The sequence below is a fragment of the Ixodes scapularis genome, unplaced genomic scaffold (assembly GCF_016920785.2).
Source record: "Ixodes scapularis isolate PalLabHiFi unplaced genomic scaffold, ASM1692078v2 PGA_scaffold11__112_contigs__length_91849675, whole genome shotgun sequence".
In the NCBI taxonomy this organism is placed as follows: Eukaryota; Metazoa; Arthropoda; class Arachnida; order Ixodida; family Ixodidae; genus Ixodes; species Ixodes scapularis.
The window spans coordinates 15800567-15822235 of record NW_024609837.1 but is presented as its reverse complement, the minus strand read 5'-3'; the positions used below and the strand labels follow the sequence as shown (position 1 = coordinate 15822235).

Sequence of the window (21669 nt, the reverse complement as noted above, 5' to 3'; positions counted from 1 at the left end):
CGGCGCCCACTCGGCGCTCTCTACGAACTTTAGGCTCCAACTTTGTGTTTAACGAGTTTAGGGCCCCAGAAGCACACGCGGCCTGACTTTTGATACATGGACGTTGGCATGTAAGTAAGCTATTTTTTTCTGAATTGGACCCGTGCTGCGTTATAAAGCGCTGGGCGAAATACAAAACTCCCAATACAATTAAATGTCCGGACGTTTGAAGGATGTCAATGCCGCCGCGGTACGCTTGCATTACTTTCGTAGAAACAGATGTACAACCTGGGCATGTAATGCTGCTATTGTAAATACCAAGTCATGCGGCTTCTGTAAACCTTCGCTTGACCCTCGATCCAGACATATGCATCTTCTAGCACGAGCGGCGTCATTACTCCCGGATCAACAACCCCCATGGTGCTATAAGTGACCATTCAAATCAAATCACCAAGGACATCTGGTGTAGTACATCGCTTTCTGTTCCAAGTGTCAAGAATACGATCAAAGCTGGTGTCCGAACTGCGAATATAACCTACCGGGTGATATAAGGAGACGCCAGGCTCTTTAAATCGACAGCAAAATTCGGTTTCTTCAGCTATCGCGCAACGATTTTTTGCGGCGGTGCCCACAGGTGGTGCATTTTTTCTATAAAATTTCTAAAAAGCGAACTTACGAAGCAGGCTGCACCGAGGCTATCCGAAAGATTCGAGACTTCGCTTTTAGAAATTCCGTTGGAAAGCAAATATGTTATTGAAATTATGATGATTTATTTATTCTAATGTAAATAGAATTTATCTTTTTGTAAGTCTCCTTAGCTTGGTTTCTCGAAGAGGATATACTTATGTTGCGCATGGAAGTGATATACGCGAAACCTCTACAGAAAAGCGTTAATGCAAAACTACAAACACTACGAAGGTAAATATTGCACACAGTGGCTCATTTGGGAATCAAGACGCGACATGGAAACTGGACACAATAATTGACTGAAAGGAGTAGTTTAATCTGCTAGACTCTTAAAAATGCTTAAAAACGTTGAAGGTACACCTCTGCTAGATTGTAGTCAAAGATACGTTTGAATGAGTCATATTCTAAATAATCTTAAATAATCGTAATATATTTTTTAAGTGAATGGCGCTTTCTATACAGAAGACAATGTGCGCTGACAGGTAACGTCTAATTTGTGTGACACGAGCCACAAAATCAGCATGAAACTAATAAACTAAGTAAACCAAACCATTTACCCTTACCAGCCGCCTAGATGAAAGAGGTAATGGCCCATCCCAAGTAACACCGGGTCACTCATTTGTTTTCTGCCATCGATACTATATTTTTGTTACCATTATAAAACTCCTTCGCCATTCACGTTCCCCTCTTATACCTACATCACCTCATCACTTATCAGCGTCGGAATTCACAGTAACGTCAGTTATGTCTTCTGTCCCATGACGCGCATGTCCCCCGGTGGCTGTTGTCTCAAGACTTTCATTGTCAAGAGTTTCCTCTTTGTCTCTGGGAGTGGTCGCCGCGGTCTCGTTTGGCACTGCATACGCAACCGCCGAAGGTCGACCTCCTGTTGAGGTGGCGTCTTGGGCCAATGGTGTCTCCTTGCCGCTGCCTACTTTCGTCATGAGTATGCCCACAAGGATGGTGGCGAAGATGAGCACGACCGCACAGATGGCAAAAGCGAACACGCTGCTGGGAATGTAGCCGTAAGTGCCGTCCGGGCCGTCGCCCCCTTCCTGGGCCGGGACCAGGCCAACCCCGAGGAAGGACGACTCGTCCGGGGTCGCAGCAGGTTTGCCGTCTGGTAGGGGCTCATGTCGCTTTCGAAGATCACGGAGCTCGTCCGCGGTCTGTTCATCGATTGGTTCGTGGAAGGATACTCGGCGACCGGCGGCCATCTGAATTCCTTATGGTTCTTGTTCTTCGTCTTCTTCTTTGCACACAGTGATGGTGGTGAAATGCCTGTTGCGGCAGCTAAACGAAACAACAACAAATTAGTCGTTAGTTTACATTATACATAAGAGTTTAGTCTTCCAAAACATGGTGACATTGTTACCTACTGTAGATGATCAATTTAGCCAGTGCAGTTCGACTGCTAGACTGGGCTTTTTAGTGCGCATCATTCAGTAGTGATACATGGCCTAAAGTCACTGAATGTTCCCAGCACGACCTTCTACATACGTATTGAGTTAGTTCTGGTTCCAGGAAGTCAATCTCGCAGAATTCAGTTCTGATTGGTGGTGTTCTAGCCCCCCCCCCCCCCCCCCCAAGAAAAAAGAAAAAGTAAAGGTATATAAAAAGTTTCCGCGTTACAACGGGTACGGCGGGTACGCACGGGTGGTAGCTCTGGGCATTGATTAGCAAGGACCACGGTGGTACAAACATGTGTTTCTTCCACCGTGGCAAGAACCGAACGGAAGGTGCGTTGATATTTTCTAGTGTTTTATATCATGTAGGCCGCTAATCTGGTTTACCAATGAAGACTGCCGGCTAGTTTGCTCATTCCGGTTGCGCTGCTGCTGCGTTTCAAACTCTACGCATCAGACGCTAAGCCTGACACTCGAATTCGATGTTTTTCGAGTCGAGAGATCGATCTGGATGAGCATCATACCGGCGTGCGGTCGTGTATCACTACTCCGTGATGTACGTTAAAGACCCCAGGCTAGCGGACGGTCTGCCTCAACGGACTCGTCGCCCGTTGAGGCAGACCAAGTTCTAGTCTGTATAAACATACACACAATCCAATTTTTTTTTTCGAGTCGAGAGAGAGAGAGAGAGAGAGAAAGAGACGAGACAGCAGGGAGCAATTCACGCACCTCTCGGAACGAAGGAAGCAACTTTAATAAAAACAAACCAGAGTCGCCAGAGACCAGGAAAGTAAATTGAAGAGTTCGCACAAGAACGAACGCCTTGACAGTACGCTCTTCTCTTCGACCGTACAGGGCAACGCCATATTGGGGATGGGTTGGAGCGCTACTGCTGCGCCACGACTCGGTTCTTAAGCAAAGTTTGGGAGTTTAGTACTCTTGAAGTATTAGCGGCGAGATGTTTTGGTGGCGGCCTCCTACGGTTCCCCCTTGTGACGTCATTACCTTGCGAACAACAAGTTCGATGGCGTTTGTAAATAGCATGGCGGAAGCCTGAAATCATTGCGCTCTCAAAGCAACACTGCCAACACCGTCGAAATTAAGGTTCTTTCATTCCTCTTATTTCCGTCGATGGTATACCCTTTCCGACGTCATAGTCAGTTTTTGGGCCAATCGTGGAAGGCCGACCACAGCGACGCTTTCGGTCGCGCACGTCGCCAATAGGGAGTATTCACTGGCGGCCATATGCGTGTGCGCTGCTGCTGAGCGCGTGCTGACGGCGAGCTTCCGCAGTCCTTTTGGAGCGTGCATTTAGCACCATCAAGGTTGCCGGTCTTAGCAGGTTATTAATGTGAGCTTGTTTTGAGCATGCGCTCTAAACATCACCCTCAAATATGGCGTCCAGTGAATACCTCCTATAGCTTACACTAAGTATAGTCTAACATTAGACACTTTTAGTTGGGCGTACGCAACGAGCTTGCGTACGCAGGAACTTTGCGGGCCGCGAGTGCGCCTGCGCAGAACGTAACGTAACGTTGTGCTGCCGGCGTGCGTACGCACGCAGTGAGACGTTGCGTGCGGGTCCCGCGGGCCACTGCGGGACGGTCTCGCGAGATCTCGGCCGAACGAGAGTGCATTTCAAGATGGCCGCTGCCACGGGAAACAACTGTGGAAACGACGCCGCTCCTAATGGAAATCGCGTGTTTTATACGGTGAAAGTGGATATAGCGTTGCTGCTGGAAGTGCAAGCCAGTGATCCGTTCAGGAACCCGGACCAAGGGGAAGAAATAGCCGTAAGGCTCAAGGCAGTTCTCGGCAAGCCGTTCAGCTCCCGCAGTGTGCGCGGGCGGTTCGACTTGCTCGTGTCGCGTTACGCGGCAAATGACCGCAGAAACCTGCAAAAGTAAGTTTTTCTTGTTTCCTGCATTGTGTGCACAAGCTTTACTTCGCGGAAATGCTTTCTTGTAGATCCGGTACGGAGGAGGAGTACACAGAACGGGACCAGCTACTCCAGGACATTATCAGTTTGTTACAAGGCACTAGCTACAAAATACGCCTGGCCCGAAGGAGCACCACCAACAGCGCGGCTACCCCTCACCCACCAAACGGCGCCTCAGCCGCGCGGAAAGCAGCAGTGGCTGCCAGAGACGCTGCGGCGAGCAGCTACGCGGCCCCTGTCTACGGTGGGGATGTAGGCAGCCCCGATGTGAGCCCTGGCACTTCCAGTAAGTGCTCCCTCACAGTGATGCAAAGGCTTTTCATGCATCACGCTGACATGTTCCGTCAGGTTTCATTTGATAAACCGTGTTTGCAGGCGCTAGCCAGGAGGCCACGGCAACCGAAATCTTCAATGCCATGTTTTCGACGCCTGTGGACGACGCGGAGCAGGCACCGAGCACGCCGCCGTGCAGTCTTGCCATTCAACCGCCTGTCGCCGAGACGCCTGCAGCCAGCAACGGCCAGCCAAGGGCTGACCCTCAATTGGAAGTATCCCAGGGTCATCCAGTGGGGGGTAAGTTGTTCGCAAACTGTGTGCCAAGAGCAGGGTGTTGGCACCGTGCGTCATTGAGGCAGGAAGCATCAAAACGACAGTGCATTAATAAAAAATGTATGAATAGAGGGCTATAGCCTCTCTCCTGTAGTGCACACTACAAACATTTTTCTTGATGAGGCTCGATTCCAAGAGCTAACGGCTGTTGCAGTTACCTTCACCAGTTTGCTGGAAGAGCGCTGAAGCTCAACAATAAATTTAACATTGGTGTTTTGATACTCCGTAAATTCTAGTTATGTGTATTGGCCAGGCATACTTGATGTCTCTGCTGCTTGCTTTTTTTAGTCGGTTCTATAATTTCCTTCATGTCATGTACCCTGTGAATTTGAACGGTGGCTCTGCTTGCTTTTCATATACAGTACTCACACCACTTTAAAAACTTCTTTGATGGTCTGTAGTTTGCTATGAGAAATTACAAGAAAGGTTGTTAAAAGAATTGGTTTCTCTCCCCTTTTCCCTCACCATTTTTAGCCCCCTCGTCCCCCGAAATGAAGTTCTCCTTTGCCACTGGTATAACCTCAAGCTCAGACTTTATAGGCTGGAACCTACCGGCTTTTGTATCTTTGCAGTAAAGTACATGCGAGCCATGCCCAATGGAATTAGTATTAAGTTGAGGAATGTCTTAACACTATGCTTATATTTTGTATGCTAAGCTATTCCTGACTTCTACATGAATTGCTATATTTACATATTTTATCTATCCTTTGAAAATGTAATGCCTTCTTTTACAGGAAAACGGAGACAGGAACAGCAGGCTGATTATGACTTCATGATGAAGCGCATGACGCATGAAATGCTAATGAAAGAAAAAGAAACAGAAGTGGAGTTACGCCGGCTTGCCCTCGAAGAGAGCCGGCTGGCTTGGGAAAGGGAGCGGGCACTTATGGAATCCCGTGAGAGGGAAAAGGACCGCAGGGAGCGAGCAGAAGAAAGGCAAGAAGAGCACAAAGCACGGGTGGAAGAAAGCCAGGCTTTCATACTTCTCATTGAGAGCCTACTGTCAAAGATCAACAAGTAGCCTGCACGGACAACACATTGTTTGGCTTTTAAATTGTATGAATGGCAATAACACATTCTTTTCTTTTAATCTACGGACAGTTGATTAAACAATGTGTGGCTCCAGGTACTCCCGCAGAGGAGGTGGGTCCAGGCCGAAATAGGTCGACACCTGGCTTCCATAGATGATGGTGTGGCAGTTGGTGAAGATTGTGCCCACTTTGTACATCTCCTCTACCTGCTGCCATAAAAGTTTCTGGTTCTTTTTAAAGTCGAGGAAGGCAAATTCGGCCACCACCTTTCCAAATCCCCACTCAACGGCTTGCCGGACCCTGCTCATACTAAAGTTAAATGCTTCCTGCTCAGGCGTCTTACGGCAGCCGCCATATGGCTTCATTAGGAGTGGTCGCAGCGGATATGCCGGATCGCCGTAAATGTCGAAATCTTCATTGTTGACGAGCTTCTCCAGCTTAGAGTACAATCCACTCTCTCGGAATATTCCTGCATGAAAAGAAGAACCAACTTTTAGCCAATATATTTCAATAACGTTAAGTTGCAATGCTGGCAATCATTCCAATTGATATGGTAGGGTCTGCACTAACGGAGCATCTTTGGTTGTGCGACTCATTTATGTTCACTGAATTCAGAGTGAACTCGTGATAATACATGTTCACAGGACGCGTCGCGAACAACATCCTGAAAGGCTTTCTCTATTCTAGGCGCCTCGGCTTCAGGGAGTTTGGGAGTCCCCTGCCCCTCCATGGGCACTTCTGCTAAGCTCAATGGGGGGCAGGGAGAGTGCTTGCTCAGTATAATAAAAAAAAGGGTGCACAGAAGAAGGGGGGGGCACCAAGTTTTTTTTTTTTTTGTTCCCCTGCGAATTGCTCCAGAGTTAGGTCCGCCTGATGGGGAACATGAAGTGCCAGGCCTCGCTCAGACCGGCAAGGTGGCAAGGTGGCAAGATGGCAAGGTGGCAATGTGCCGGATGGCATCCCCATCTCCAAACAGGGCCCCTGAAGGGGAGAAGGTGAAGGGGGTCGGTTCTTGCCTTTCCTCCACCAACCGGGGCTCCCATTTCAAACGGGTAGATAGTGCAGAGGGTCAACAGTGATCACACCAAACAGCGAGGGAAAGTCACAAACATTTTGAAATCATGGTCGAGCCCTGAATTTTGCAGTGACAAACTAATATTTTAGGCTTCTGGCTGTGCTTCTCGTATGCAGCGAAGAAGACCTAAGAGCCAACTATTAGAAAAAGCTTGGCAACAAAATATACTCACTCGCGTCATGGTAGCTCCCTGGGTAATGCCCGTCCAGCTGGCACACAATGCCGTTCGGGCACATGACGGATTGGTACTTCACCATATGAGTTCTCTTATGACCCGAAAAGTACAGTTTTTGGTTCCTTTCGGGTCGGCATATGGGGCGAGCGGTCCCATCGATAAAAGCCCAACAGTTGGGCAGGGCACCACCTTTGTCATGAACAGCCTGCGAAAAAGGATGGCAGGATATGAAGACCATGAATAGCATATTCATATTTCACTTACCGTTGCAAACCTCCCAAGCGTAGCTGGTGAAAGCCACTTGTGCATATTGCAGTCGTCGATGAGGTGTCCGAAGGTGGTTATGACGTGACTTATTAGCTTGCTGACAGCACTCGACATTACTGACGAATGCCGTCCAAAAATCTGCTCGAGGTCGCACCAACGGTTCGGGTAGGCAAGCCTACGCAGCGTCAAACACAGTGCTTCCTTCCCAGTTATCCTTACACCTTGCGCAGTAGTGATAGTCTGCGGAATCAGGAGAGCACTGGAGAGCTCATCAAAATCCAGCTTTTCGAATCTAAATTGCTGCTTGAAAAGCGTGGCTTCCCCGTTGCCGATGTCCAGCGAACCGTGCCGAGAGCGGTACCTGAGGAGTTCGGACTCCCTGCTGCACCTCATCTTGTATTCCAACTCGTCCAGCGTGAAATAGCTGCGTAACTGCGGTTGCACGTTTAGCGTCACAAGATCGTCGATCTCCGCCCACGTCAGCATGGAGGCAACTTGGGGGTTTGATAAGATACTTCTTCGAGGCATTGCCGGCATTGCGATAAATCACCATACAACAGAACGAAGGAACCGGCTAAGCCTACGGCTTGGCTTGGCTACTTTCGGTCAATACTTGAAAGATTGAAAAAAACAGTTCTTTTCTCTAGCGCTAGATGGCGCTAAAATACACCATAAAGCATCTGCGGGTTTGTTTTATATATCCAGTTGGAAGAACACTAACGCACGTCAAACCCGTCCAACTAAAAGTGTCGTGGACGCGCCACTTGCTGCGTACGCAACGCACCGAAGGTTGCCTACGCAAGCTTCCTGCGTACGCCCAACTAAAAGTGTCTATTATCGTGGCACACCGGTACGATGCTCAGCCACATTAAACGGACAGGGGATTGGCAGGGGTGGTGATTGAACCCGAGATCCCTGGGTTCTGAGCACGAGCTTTCGGTCCACGTGCTCCGAGCTGGTGTGCGCTATTGGCGACGTGAGCGATAGAAAGTGTCGCTGTGGTCGGCCCACCACAATTGGCCGAATGCTGACTATGACGTCAGGAAAGGATGTCTCATCGATGGAAATAAGAGGAATGTAAGAACTTCAATTTTCACGGTGTTGGCAGTGTTGCTTTGAGTGTGCTGTGATTTCAGGCTTCCACCATGCCCATTACAAACACCATCGAACTTGTTCACAATGTAATGACGCCACGAAAGGGAACCGAACGAAGGTGCCACCGAAACATCTCTCCGCTAATCCCACTCAGCCACTGATACCCCCTGCGATATCTCCGTCTCACACCCGAGTTACCGTGAACTAGAACGATACTCCGTTCCATACTTAGTAAACAACGCTGTCAAGGCTACTGGCGGGAGCGCGTGGCTTCATGGATGATTTCGTGTTACGAGAACGCATGCAAATAATCTGCGAGTTCAAACCCCAGGCTCGCGAGAGCAGCTTTGGCAGTGTTGTACACTAAGTATGAAACAGAGTATAGACCCCTTTCACAAGTGCGCCCCCTCCCCCCTCCCCGACAGTAGGCTTTTTGTCAGTTTTAATTTTAACAGCATCATGGGATAGCAAATCGTCATGTTTCGGTCAGCTTCCTCCACGATGAGGTCGGAACGTCGTGCGTCATCATTTTATGGTATTTCGCCACACGTAGTTCTCTTCTTTTTCATGAGCGACGCCGCCTACCTCAAAACGTGATGGAGAAGCGACTTGACGCGACTGCCAACGATGTCCGCTTCGGACCTCGCCCGCCTGGCGTCAATCACAGGGAGAGCAAAATGAGAACATGCTGTGATCATCTTGCTATGTTGTAGGCAGCAGACGAAACCTCCTAGTACGCGTGGAATGTTCGCAGTGTTTCCACTTCTGTTATGTCATCACTTTCATGAACATAAGCATCGCAGGTTCTTGTCTCATTTGAGTCCAGCTATAGAGCTGACCCGCTTCCTCAGCATGTGCAGGCCCTGGCTTAGCATATCTAACTCTTTTCTGCCTTTAGGAGTGGGCAGCCGATAGCACACATCGGCGATCGTGAAATGCCGGCAGCAACAGCGTTGTGGCGAGTGTCGTCTGCTAGTGACCGAAACATGGCGGCCTGTCCTAGTTTCTCTCCGCGGCCCGTTTAGGTATGGGACCGATTGAAAGGGAAATGTTTCGTGGTTTGGTGGCGACCTCCTATTGTTTCCTGTCGTTACGTCATTCCCTCGCGAACAACACGTTCGATGGTATTTGTAATAAACCGATCTCACGAAGCGTTCCACGCTTGCGTGACGCTGCCATAACTGTAGTTCGTAGGAGGCAGACGCCAGTTCACGAGATAGGTCATGCCGCCTCGTGCTCTGCTCGCGCAGACCTCCAGCAGGGTTGCCGCGCGTGCAGAAAGACTACAGCTCTTGCGATGCATGGCGGCAGCGGTGGCGTACTCAAACTAAAGCCCCTTGATAAAAGTGTTTTCACAAGTACCGCCAACCATTGTTGTGGAAATGCGCAAGACACGTGCCACGAGCGGGTGCTCCGCCGCCATTCGCTTCCAAGGGCCGCTCATTTCAGTGCTGCGCCGCCATTTGCTTCCAAGGGCCGCTCGAGACCTGGGCCACGTGCGCTCGCGCATTTGGCGCTACTTGCACAGACAAACGAAAACATATCGAGGGGCTTTAACTCAAACTAGCTGTGAGATCGGTCTATTAGCACGGTGAAAGCTTGAAATCATTGCGCTCTGAAACCAACACTGCCAACTCCGTCAAAATTAAAGTCCTTACGTTACTCTTATTTCCGTCGATGCGTGGCCGGGTGGGCTAGCGCACACCAGCTCCGAGCACGTAGAGCTAAAGCTCGCGCTGCAGAATCCAGGGATCCGGGGCTCAATCACCACCCCTACCCGTTTCGGCTTGGATGAGCATCATGCCGACGTGCGGTCGTGTATCGCTACTGCGCGGTGCACGTTAGAGACCTCAGGCTAGGGTTGTACCGCACTGACTGAATTGCTCATCTACAGCTGAGAGACAAGTCACCCGTCGAGGCAGACTAACTTCAGACTGTATAAACATACACACAACATACTTTTTTTCAAATATTTTGCTGACGTCATTTTCAGCATTTGGCCAATCGTGGCAGGCCGACAAATGCGACGCTTTTGGTCGCTCACGTCACCAATAGAAGTTGTCGAAAAAGCAGTGGAAGTGCGTCATCGACCGTCTGAAGTCAAGGGTGATGAATGCTGCGTGTGATCCCGAGGAGCTTGTGCTGCTCGAGCTGTGCCCTGCTTCCATGCTGTGTCCGCTAAAGACGCTCTCCACACGAGCCGGATTTTAGCCGCCATTGCTGACCTTTTCTTGTCTTACCGAGATACCGAGACACTAAAGCGGGCGTTGACAAGCCTGCACAAAGACCTATGCTGGGGAGGAAGACACAGTCAAATCTACAATTGCAATAACCTGCCCTGCTGTGGTTATGATGAAATGAAGTAAGTGGAATAACAAGGAGCATAAATGAAAGGTCGGTTATGGCCGCGCTCATGTACAGCTGCTGCAAAGCGTTTATAATGGAGAGAAAAAAAACGAGAATGCTTGGCACATGCTCGCACCTGGAGGCTGTCTTATGCGAGTTAGGCGAGGGTGTTCAATGGTGATGATTGATGATGATAATTTGCGGCTGTTTCTTTTTTAAATCGGGTGGTCTCGTGGAGGGGACCTAGCCTGTGGTGTTTTTCTAGCCTTTTTGCTGCGCAAACAATTCCCGATATTTTAACCTTCTCTTGGTGGTTTCCACCACTCCCCACCACATTTTGTTGGTGATTGGCGTAGAATCTGCGCCTAGAGTATTCCAAAAGCCGAGTGCTGCTGCTAGCGCAGGCTCAATAAATGTCTCTCCAGACTGCTGGCTCTGTTGGGTACAGGCCGGCGCACGACAGTACAATTCGCAACTCTCAGCGATGGTGGTACCGCGGTGTGAGAATCGCGCTCCCTACAGCTCCTGGATGATCGGCTTCACATTAAAGGGGCTTGTCTAGACTTCCCTGACGTAAAAAATAAAGTAAGTCTTTAATAAATGCTCACATAAAGCAAAACTAGAATTATTTACGCGTCGCAGACCTCGCCTCGTACTGGTGTTCTACAACGATCATTCAGGTGGCAGCTAGAGCCACTAAATGAGCTGCGCTTAGAGTATCGGCACTCCGTTCCCCGGCATTGTTGTGGACGCCGCCATTTTGGCTCGTATGCAGAGCAGACGCAACTGCCGATCATCATGATTCAAAAGTGCGACTTCCTCAGCATTAGCTTTCGTGTTAGGAAGGTCACGCATTATTATTTTGCTCTGTCACGATTTGTTTAAACATTTGTGAAGGGTGGAAAAGCGTTTCCTGTGATTTCAGATAAAGCTTCAGATAACTGGCAACCATGATTTTAAGACACAATATGGCCAAGTGTCGTTACTCTGAAGCGTAGCTTATTTAGTGGCACTAGTGGCAGCCATTTTGATAGGCGCCAGCGCGCCCCCTATAGGTCGTGAAAGTTGCGAATATGTTCAGCGGTTTCGTCAGCCTTACTGCAAACTCCTCGACAAACTGGAGATTTTTTTTTGTTCATAAAATGTGTTACACGGTTTAATATGGGGGGATTCAAAGAAAGGAGTGCAGTCCAGCGTCGTGCAGGAACTACAGGAGCGACTTCTGGTACTTGTCGTCATTCACCCATTGGGTGTAGTTATCGTGTGGGTGACCCTTCAGTCCGGCCTCGCTGAGTATCTTCTCATGGGTGGTCTTGGTTCAGGAGCAGAGCCACAGCAGATGATGAGTATCCACGGTAGGCACAGGGACCGGGCACTTAGGGCAGGTTCCCGGGTCGACAGGTGTGTGTCCCATGGTCCAGATAGCGGAAGGTGTTAGGGCCGCCCCAGTCCGAAGCCTCCGAAGAGAAACGTTCTCCACCCGGAAAAGGTTACGAGGAAGGGAGCAGACACACTGAGGAATTAAAGCGCGTGTGTCCCGTTTGGGGAGGTTTTTCTGGGCTATGAAGTCGGACCGGGGATCAGAAGCGATGGAAGCGGGTGGGAGGTCAAGTAAGGGCTGAATGTAATGGGCATGGTGGCCACTTGAGGGATTAGGTGCAATCGATCGACGTGCGGATATTCATGTCGGAACGCTGGTCTGAACAGTAAGCTCCTCTCGTACAGTGGCCAATGCGACTGTCGGTCCACGACAGCGATTGAGCTCTGGGGAAAAGACTGAACAGTACGAAATTGCGACGGAAAGTACGTATATTTACAATGGAATTTCAGCATTAAAAAACAGGTAAAATGAAAAAAAAAAGAAGCTATCCTTTATTTTGCTGTTTAAGCATACTATGGTTCTTAGAGAAACTGCCCTCCAAGTGGCGCGCTGGGATGAGCGCTAGAAGTTTTCGAGCTCGCCACGGCGTAGCTCCATACACCTAACACCTGCCGCAAGTCGCGACTTCGACTGCATTCAAGTTGATCGAAAAGCGATTTCTCTGCCCGTTAAGCATCCCTTCCAGCTGAGTGAATATCCGCTCTATAGGGATTAATTCATGACGGCAACTGCAGCTGTGCGCGAACAGCACAAATAGAAAAACAAACTACAATAGAAATACTGGCTACGAAGTGCCGTGCGGGGAAACAAACTCATGGCTTGGAACCGCATTGGAGCGGCTCGATTTAGTGGTTTTCAAATAATTACGGCATGATCGAGCATTTGCTTTTTAATAAGAAATTCATCCCCTGAGCCATTAAAAATACTCTCAGATGTATGACATTGCTGGAGAAAAATCAACGTGCAGGGAATATTTTTTATTGCTTAGGGAGTCACCGAGAAATTCCGTACGTTCAAAACGACTAGTATAAAAGACGGAAACGCAGATCTAGGGGGCAGTGATCGGGCTAGTGTGCTGTTGTATTGATGTTTGTATCTGCGATGCATGTGTATGCGCTCAATGTATGTTGTGTCTGTGTCTACATCTGTGTATAATGAGGTTAAGGAAGATCCCGAAGCGCACTGGTGGCGTGAGAAAATAAATATATTTTTTGCAGAACATGAATTGGGCGGTACCTAGCGCCACCTAGCCTATCTACTTGCGATTACTCTGCTTGACCCTGCCATATGGTGGCAAGCGATTAACCTCCTTTTATGCTATGCGGCTACGCCATAATTTCGTGTTACCGTGCCTAAATGAGCCAAAAGGCTGCTTCGAATTTGCTTTTTTTTTAGAGTGGCTTTTGATTTTTACGGGCGAACGGTTCACCACTCCTCTGTGGTGTGCTGTTGACGCAACGGTTGGCGAAGGAATTGTGGCTCGAGGAATAGCAAAGGTAAGACATAAACTGCGCGAACTGGGTGCCGGTTGTCTCCGCTTAACATCGCAGTGCTGACGACGAGAAGACTGAGTGACTGCATGCTTTCGAAACGTGTTTCTTTACCTACAGGGGGAAGCCGGCTTCGGAAATAAATACAGTTCGCGGAAAGCTCGTGTTACGTGTTTATTTGCTGTTCCTCTCGCTCTCTACAATAGAATTAGTATTCTCGTTAAGCCTTATTGAGCTCGATTTGCTCGATTCGGGGCCGCCATAATGAGATGCAGGCGACGGAGGAACTTTTGCTCCCCTGCTTTATGGACGAAAGTTTCTCCCTTTCTGAAGGAACATATGTGTTCAGAGCGTTCCTTCCTTTAGGGAGGACTATACTGACCCTTTTTCCTAAGAGTGTGGCGCATTACACGCTCCTTGGAAGACGAACGAAAATACATCCAGGGGTTTTATTTGCAAGGGTAGGTAAACAGTGCACGCAGCCACCGGCTATTGCTATAAATATTCCTCCACCCGGATGTGATCTTGCCATCTTGGCACTCCATGAGCATCCTGTGCCACACTGACGTGCACCGCCATACAAGCACACCTTCACTACCTCTTCGTTGTTCCCCTTAACGATTGCATCCAGTCCAATGCCAACCCAGTTGCACCCCAGGGCTCCTCTAGGTCCTGTAAAGTGCGTTTCGGCCACTCCGAATATGGTCATGTCCTCAGCCTCAAGCTGATTAAAATTGTTCATTCCACATCTGCTCCTGTTTTGCACCTTCTAGTTGAGAAACCCCTGCTACACTGTGATAGGCTTTCGTTGCTTCCTTCGTTTTCAGCTCTTTCTTCTTGTTTTTATTTCGCCGTTTTCGTAGCTGCGTTGGATGTGCATTGAGGCAGTTGCTGCCGCACCGTCTCTGCCACCAGATTACTGAGCCATCCTTGGATGGCCCTGCTCCATCGACGAAAGTACGCATGAGGAGGTCCATCTACGGCCGGCCTCATTATTGCGTGTTGTATTTGCCCCGGATAAACTCACTGTGGTACGGGGTACACAGGATTTTCTACACTCGGCGGCTCGCGCCATTCCCTGTAAGAGGGATAATCCTGCCTGTCGATCCCCTGCGCTGTGGCCTGGTTAGCCTGTTTTTCACACCCAGTTGATGTACTGCCCCCCGGTTCCTGCAGGATTCGTCGCTGCGAGGGTACCCACTTCCTTATACAGGGTGTCACAAAATAAAATTTACAGGGTTTTTATTTCTGCAAAAATAAACTAGGCATCGCAGAACGCTCATTCTCCGCCCAAAGGTAGCGCTAGAGGTCACAACACGATGCCAAAGTTTCAGCCCGATCCGATAACTTAACCCAGTTGATGTACTGCCCCCCGGTTCCTGCAGGATTCGTCGCTGCGAGGGTACCCACTTCCTTATACAGGGTGTCACAAAATAAAATTTACAGGGTTTTTATTTCTGCAAAAATAAACTAGGCATCGCAGAACGCTCATTCTCCGCCCAAAGGTAGCGCTAGAGGTCACAACACGATGCCAAAGTTTCAGCCCGATCCGATAACTTAATCAAATGTTATAAGTGATTTTCTGAAAATTTCAATGGGAAAATAGAGACCATTTTTGCCCGTTTTCGGTTTCTGGTGCCCCATAGAGCCCTGTGTATTCAAAAACTCCATCGGCCGCCGTTTTCCCATTGAAATTTTCAGAAAATCACTTATAACTTTTGCTTAAGTTATCGGATCGGGCTGAAACTTTGGCATCTGGTTGTGACCTCTAGCGCTACCTTTGGGCGGAGAATGAGCGTTCGGCTATGCCTAGTTTATTTTTGCGGAAATAGAAACTCTGTAAATTTTCTTTTGTGACATCCTGTACATTGTGGGATGGGTTGCAACGCGTGATTCACTTTTCCGTGTGGCGACCACGGGGTCTTTTTCTGTACCGATTTTATGCCAATAAACTGCGCCGTTGCTTCCTGTTGTGTTCCTTGCTGTGTAGAGCCTACGATTTCATCCCACGCACGAACTTATTGACATTCTATCATGTCATAATCGCCCCCTCATCTGCCTAAAAAAAAAAAAAGAAACCTTGCTACCAACGTTAAGCAGCCTGTCACTAAATGGATGCTCCGACCGCTGTACTAAGGCCCATGTTTTTCACCCTTTCCTAAACTGCCAAATCATTTTTAGGAGTTTTTTTTAGCACCATAGCCGGGATTCCTTGCCTCTGCTAGCAGTTTCTGGTACCGAGTAGACCTCCAAGGCAGCGATTGTGGAGCTACACCTCTCTCCTACAGCACTACAATGTCCTCCGGACGTTGTCATTGCAGCAACTGTATCAAACTGTTGATACCTACATGCAAGATGTACATTCTTGGGGTGTACAATCTGGCGCCTGGAAAAAGAGCGCTAGCGCCACCATGCTAGGTTCAACACGATGTGTCTCACGCGCAAGCCGCCGCTTTTTCCACTGCTCAATGTTTCTAGTTCATTTTATCCAAGTCCCACTATAGAGCAACAAACAGAAACAAGGACGTTTAAATACCCCAGGACCCGGCATGGCGTCCTGCTCGGCGACGCCGAAAAACATAACTCAAATCTAGATTGCCTGACTGGAGGGACGCACAAAGCCTGAGAGCGCAAAAACGCTCCGAAACCGCTCCCACCGCGCATATAATCGCTCCATCTTGCTTCAAATGAAGCGTGCACCAGCGCTGTCGCCATATGTCTTCACTACCTCAGCGACAGTAATCTGGCAGACTGATTCCACAGATAAAGAGGATTGATTACCCGCGCAGGATCCCTCGGATGTCCCAGCGTCGGTGTTTCTCACGATCTCGTGCAACCCCATTTCTTGGCCGTTTCAGATGTCATTAGGAAGCTCCGTTTGCCTATAGGCGGCGTTTCGAGTCCCAGCATATAGCGCATATGCGTGTTCCCGTGTCGGTAGTATATCGGCATCAAGGGGCTTTTTCCTTCTCCGAGTTCTCTGCGTCGGCAGTTGCGTTCGAGCGACACGCAGTTTTTGATGAACTTCGCATGACTCGCTTTCGGTTCTCGACGCAACGCAGTCAAACGGACTCCAACGCAAGTGTCTGAACCGGCCTAAATGCAGCGTTAGCATCGATAGGCTCGCAGCAGCGCCACAACGGCACCCTGCCGCACTGGGAACACTTAGGTAGAAGAAATTGACAAAATGACTTCACCGTTTGTCACAATCGTGAAGTTCCGCACAATGAATTTTTCCTAAAAATGCAGCTCGTGTACTGTTGACCTTGTTTCTAAGCATTTGTCGGTGCAAAATAAAGCCCGCTCCCATGTTCGGAATATTTCGAGTTTTTTTTTTTTTTTTTTTTTTTTTTTTTTAGGGACAACAAACAGCGTTGCCTTTCTGCCTGCAGATCTCGAGAATGCATATCCATGTCTTTCAACCTGGGATGCTACAGTGTTTTTGTGACCGCTTATTTGCTCTAACGAAATCGGGCACGGCACATTGAGCTCGACGCTGCAGTGGAGCTATGGTGGGCTTGCGAAGCCTGTCGATGTACTACTTCTTTCACTTTCTATTCCATGTAGTTCAGGATGGCGCTGCTACCTGCTTATCGATGGCTCACCCCCCCCCCCCCTTTTTTCCCCCTTCTAGCCCACCCATAAAAGGTCGGACCGAACTAGGGAGGGGGGATATATTTTGTTATATTGGGACAACAAAATAAGATCAAGGCTGCTTGACGTTGTAAAGGAGCTGACTCTCCCAAAGACGAGAGATTTTCTAGAGAAAAAATCTTGTGCCCTCTACTTTTTGTATGCAAGCTGTTCTGCCAGTAACACCTTAAGTTTTGATTTGAATATACAACTACGGGCCCACACTTGATGTGATAACCGAATTTAAAACGCCAACGTGCTGGAAATTTTCAATAGAACGAGAGCTAGCACAATGTCGTTGCCCTGTGGCACAGTTTACTTTGCTCAACAGGCATAGGGAAGAATATCTCTTCATACAGCAGTTTTGGCTTCGCTGACAATTGGTATACTATGAAGTGCTCGTATTTTAAAGGAATTTTTTGACGGTCAGATACCCGAGCTTCATATCTTTATCTTTGGCAGTCGCTCTTGCTAAGCGAGAGTTTGTGCAGCCGAGGGGCCTCCCTCAGCAAAGAGCTCGCGCTTGTAGCCTAGTACTGGTATTGTCGTTCCGGTCGATTTACTCCAGGAAGGGCCGAGAAGCAAATACGTAGAGGGAGCTATACTCAGCTCAAAAGAGAAAAAAATAGTGCAAAATTTGTGAACATGTTATATGAAAAAAGCTCCTTTTGAAGTGGCAATGAATCGACGATGTAAAATAGGATTTACAGCGCACATAGCCCTCAATGCATAGGAACGGGGGCTCGCATCTACGGGATGCTTGCGGGCTGCATGCGGCCCGCGAGCCACGTGCTGGAGACCCCTGCTTTACACATTTCCATAAAGGCGTACGACGCCTCGGTCATTGCTGTGTTTGTGTGTTATGCACGTGGAATTTCTGGCTGGCCGCAACGGCGAGAGGGCGCTGGCTGCTCTGGGATTTAGCAAGTGCGTACTGTGATTTTTATAAACAGTAAAAATTTGTATATTTGAGGACAACTTTTTTTTTTTTTTTGGCAACGAAGCTTAAGTTGTGGGTGCCCGTGCGCTAGCGCACATTGAGCAGTCCGTTACAGCTGTGCTCGCGAGGGCCTTCACGTCTTCGGAAATGCCAGAAAAAGTTGTCCCCGAGTATAGTTGAAAAAACTGTGCTGTCTGTCCTTGTCCCTTGTGGGATCGGTGGCCGAGTGGGTCAGCGCAGACTAGAGTGCACGAGGCTCGTTTCTTGAGCACCCCTTGGAACGAGCAAATGGCGGCTCAGCACCGGAATGAGCAGCCCTTGGAGGCGAATGGCGGCGGAGCACCCGCTGGTGACACCTGTATTCAGCGTATCCACAACAATAGTTGGCAATGCCTGTAAAAAAAGAAGAAAGAAACGTTGTTGTCAAGAGGGCTCTACCACACTTCACCCCAAGTCGCTTCATCCCAGCACAGTTCATCCCAGACACATCATACCAAAGTCATTTCATCCCAGGATGTTTCACCCCAAGACAGTTCATCCCATGGACAATTCATACCACGACATTTGATACCAGAATAGTCCACACGGTTCAGCCGATTCAAGGGCTACTCACTTCATCCCAGGTCAGTTCATCCCAGGACTGTTTATCCCGGACACTTCATACCAGAAACGTTCTATCCCGAGACGTCTCATCCCAAGACTCTTCATACCAAGGACATTTCATACCTGGATATTTTATACCACAAAGTGTTCTGCCTAAAAGAAGAAGTTATAAAATCGGTTTCGCACGCGCGGAGCCGACACATGCACTTCGTCTTTCTTCTATTGTCACCCGTGCCACGTAAGACCGTCCTCCACTTGGCATCGAGCTTCCATCAGTCGAACAGTCCAGCCGGCCCGACTCATTAATTGTCATCGAGTTTGTTTGTAGAACATGGCCACCTTTGTGGCTTCTCGTCGAGGATCGCCGAAGCTCTGCTTCGAAGGTTACATGTACACCAAGCACAGGACCAACGACGAGAAGACGGCATGGAGATGCGAGAAATTCCAGGAGGGTTGCCGGGGACGAGCTGTTACTGCAGGTGAGACGACCACTGTTACACAAGGCCATACTTGCCATCTACCGAGTCCGGAAAATGTCGCTGCGGCGCGTTTACAAGATGAGATCAAAACTGCAGCCAAGCGTTCCCACGACACCCCTCGGAACGTCGTCACCGCCTGCCTACAAGGGGCAAGACCGGCGACTATCGCGAAGCTCCCCAAGCTGTCATCACTGGAAAGGAAGGTGAACAGAGTTCGACGCGAAGCCCATGGCGCAGCTCAAGTTCCCCACCGAATCGACGACATAATTGTACCTGAACACCTGCGCATGACAAGAACAGCGTCACCCGAAGTATTTCTCGCAGGGGACACAGGCTGTAGTGACTCGGAAAGAATAATGATTTTCGCCTGTAACACGGACCTGTGCCGTTTAAACACTTGCGAAACCTGGTTGTGTGACGGTACATTTAAAGTAGCACCAGAGATGTTTTACCAGCTTTGGGTTGTTCATGGCCTCTACAAAGGAAGGGTGCTTCCCCTTGTATACTGTCTCTTGCCGAACAAGCGCGAAGCGACGTACAAAAGAGCAACGCGCATGCTACTTGAGGCTATTGACGATGCCACTTCAAGCCCACGACAGGTGCAGACAGTAGTCATGGACTTCGAAAAGTCTGAAGAGAATGCTTTTCGGGAATGCATTCCTGACGTCGATGTGCATGGATGCTTATTTCATTTCGCGCAAAGCATCTGGCGCCGAATTCAAGAGCTGGGCATGCACACGCGATTCATTGATGATTCCAGCTACCACCTCATCGTGAAGAAATTCATCGCACTGTGCTTCTGCGATGTTTTCGACGTCTGCGACAGATATCGCATGCTCGCAAGACAGCTGCTGGACTTGTTTGGACGCACGGAACAGCACCAAGAGTTCCTAGACTACTTTGAGAATACCTGGGTCGGTCGACCCCACAAGGACCCAAGGTTCCCAATATCTATGTGGAATTGCAAGCGCGTGACAGAGGTCAGCCTTCCCAGAACCAACAATAGCGTTGAAAGCTGGCACCGGGTATTCCAAAATTCTATCGGTGCATCCCATCCTACAGTATTCAAGTTGCTGGATGCGCTTCTCTCTGAACAAGTTCGTGTGAACGCGATGGCCATCCAGCTGGACGTGGGTCATGAGCCACCGCTGTACACGAAGAAGGAGTACGAGCAGTCTAACAAGCGTCTATGCCGGATCCTGGATGACTATAACAACAGAGACGCAGACAGCTTTCTCAATGCGTGCTCGTGCTATGTACTTGGCGATTCTCGAGTTTATTAGCCAGAATTGTGTGCTCTGAAGAGCGTATTAGCCCGAACTTTGGCCTCTTGTTAAGGTTTTGCTCTTATGGGTGGGTCATTGCAAAATAAACGTATTAATTTTTCATATTTCTGGTGAATGCTGTCTTGGAACGATACCTTTCGGTCGGTTTTCAAGTGACATCAATCCCCAGTATTGCGGTTTGTTGCAGTATACAGCTTTCATTAGTAAATCTGACCATTGCAGCAGCACTGCAAATAGGGATTGAAGTAAGTGAATGAATGAGAGGGAAGAATACAAAAAGGGAAGAAAGGGCTCTAAGTGGGAATGGCCCGACTTTTGCTGAAGTCCAGTACCGAGTTGTCTGTGGGCACTCCTATGCACGCCCCAAAGTGACGTTTATTTAAGTGCTGCAGCCGGTGAAATGCGACCTTGAGATTTCTTCTTGCTCGAGCTCAGCAACTCGTGGGTGCCCCGAATTATTCTGGTATGAAATGCCTTGGTATTTAATGCCACTGGCATGGAACGTCTTGGAATGAAACATCTTGGGATGAAATGACTTTGGTATGAAGTGAACGGGATGAACATTCCTGGGATGACGTATCCGGGGATGAAGTGTGGCAGAGCCACTCTAAAGTATGAAATATCCTGGCATGTAATGTTCATGGGATGAAACATCTTGGGATCAAACGCCTTGGGATGAAACACCTTTGGTATAAAGTGTCTGGGATGAAGTGTCCTGGGATGAAGTATCTTGGGATGAACTGAGTGGACCCCTGTCAAGAGGTTTTCGCACGCCAACTCGGAGCACGTGGATGAAAGCTCGCGCTCCAGAACCTAGGAAGATTGCCAGGAATAGACCTTTCCGGAAATATGTGGTGCCCCAGCGTCCGCTTTAAGCACTGTGACGTTCAGATGTATACGGCACGTGAAATTATCTAACAAGTGAAGACGAAATTGACGTTGGTTTAACAGTTTGTGATTTCAGAATGCAGAGAAGGCACAAGGAAAGCAAAACAGAGTAATTCACAACCTTCTTTTCCGTTCGCTTTTTTTTTTAGCTTTTAATGAGAAAGAATGAATTGATGCCACTACCAGGATATACGAAGCGTTCGAGCCGCCACAACCGTACATCCCAATTCCCTTAGTTGGAAAGTCTGCAGAGATTTTCTGGAAAGGTTTATTTTCACCCCTGCTCCTTTCGACCTGGATTAGCATCGTACCTACCGGCGTGCGGTCGTGTATCACTACTGCGTAGTGCACGTTAAAGCC

General features: G+C 48.8%; 2 protein-coding genes across 2 annotated transcripts; one reads left to right on the top strand and one right to left on the bottom strand.

Moving 5' to 3' along the window:
* Window positions 1–5725: 5725 nt before the first annotated feature.
* LOC115331776 (putative nuclease HARBI1) lies at window positions 5726–6983 on the bottom strand. The gene is made up of 2 exons (XM_029994023.2): window positions 6899–6983; window positions 5726–6120 (listed from the first exon to the last, which is right to left on the bottom strand). Exons 1-2 carry the CDS (start codon window positions 6981–6983, stop codon window positions 5726–5728), a joined length of 480 nt encoding a protein of 159 aa, XP_029849883.2.
* Window positions 6984–18987: 12004 nt separating this feature from the next.
* On the top strand, window positions 18988–20418 carry LOC120837963. Its single transcript, XM_040207630.1, has one exon. The coding sequence runs from the start codon at window positions 18988–18990 to the stop codon at window positions 20416–20418; it is 1431 nt and encodes a 476-aa protein (XP_040063564.1).
* The last annotated feature ends 1251 nt before the right edge of the window (window positions 20419–21669 follow it).

What these genes read in the sequence shown, in the direction of transcription:
- LOC115331776 (XM_029994023.2), bottom strand. Translation starts at nt 6,983, where the DNA reads ATGGTGAAGTACCAATCCGTCATGTGCCCGAACGGCATTGTGTGCCAG. An exon ending in AGGGAGCTACCATGACGCGA is followed by an intron (nt 6,121 to 6,898) that starts GTGAGTATATTT and finishes CTTTTCATGCAG; the next exon opens with GAATATTCCGAGAGAGTGGA.
- LOC120837963 (XM_040207630.1), top strand. Translation starts at nt 18,988, where the DNA reads ATGGCCACCTTTGTGGCTTCTCGTCGAGGATCGCCGAAGCTCTGCTTC.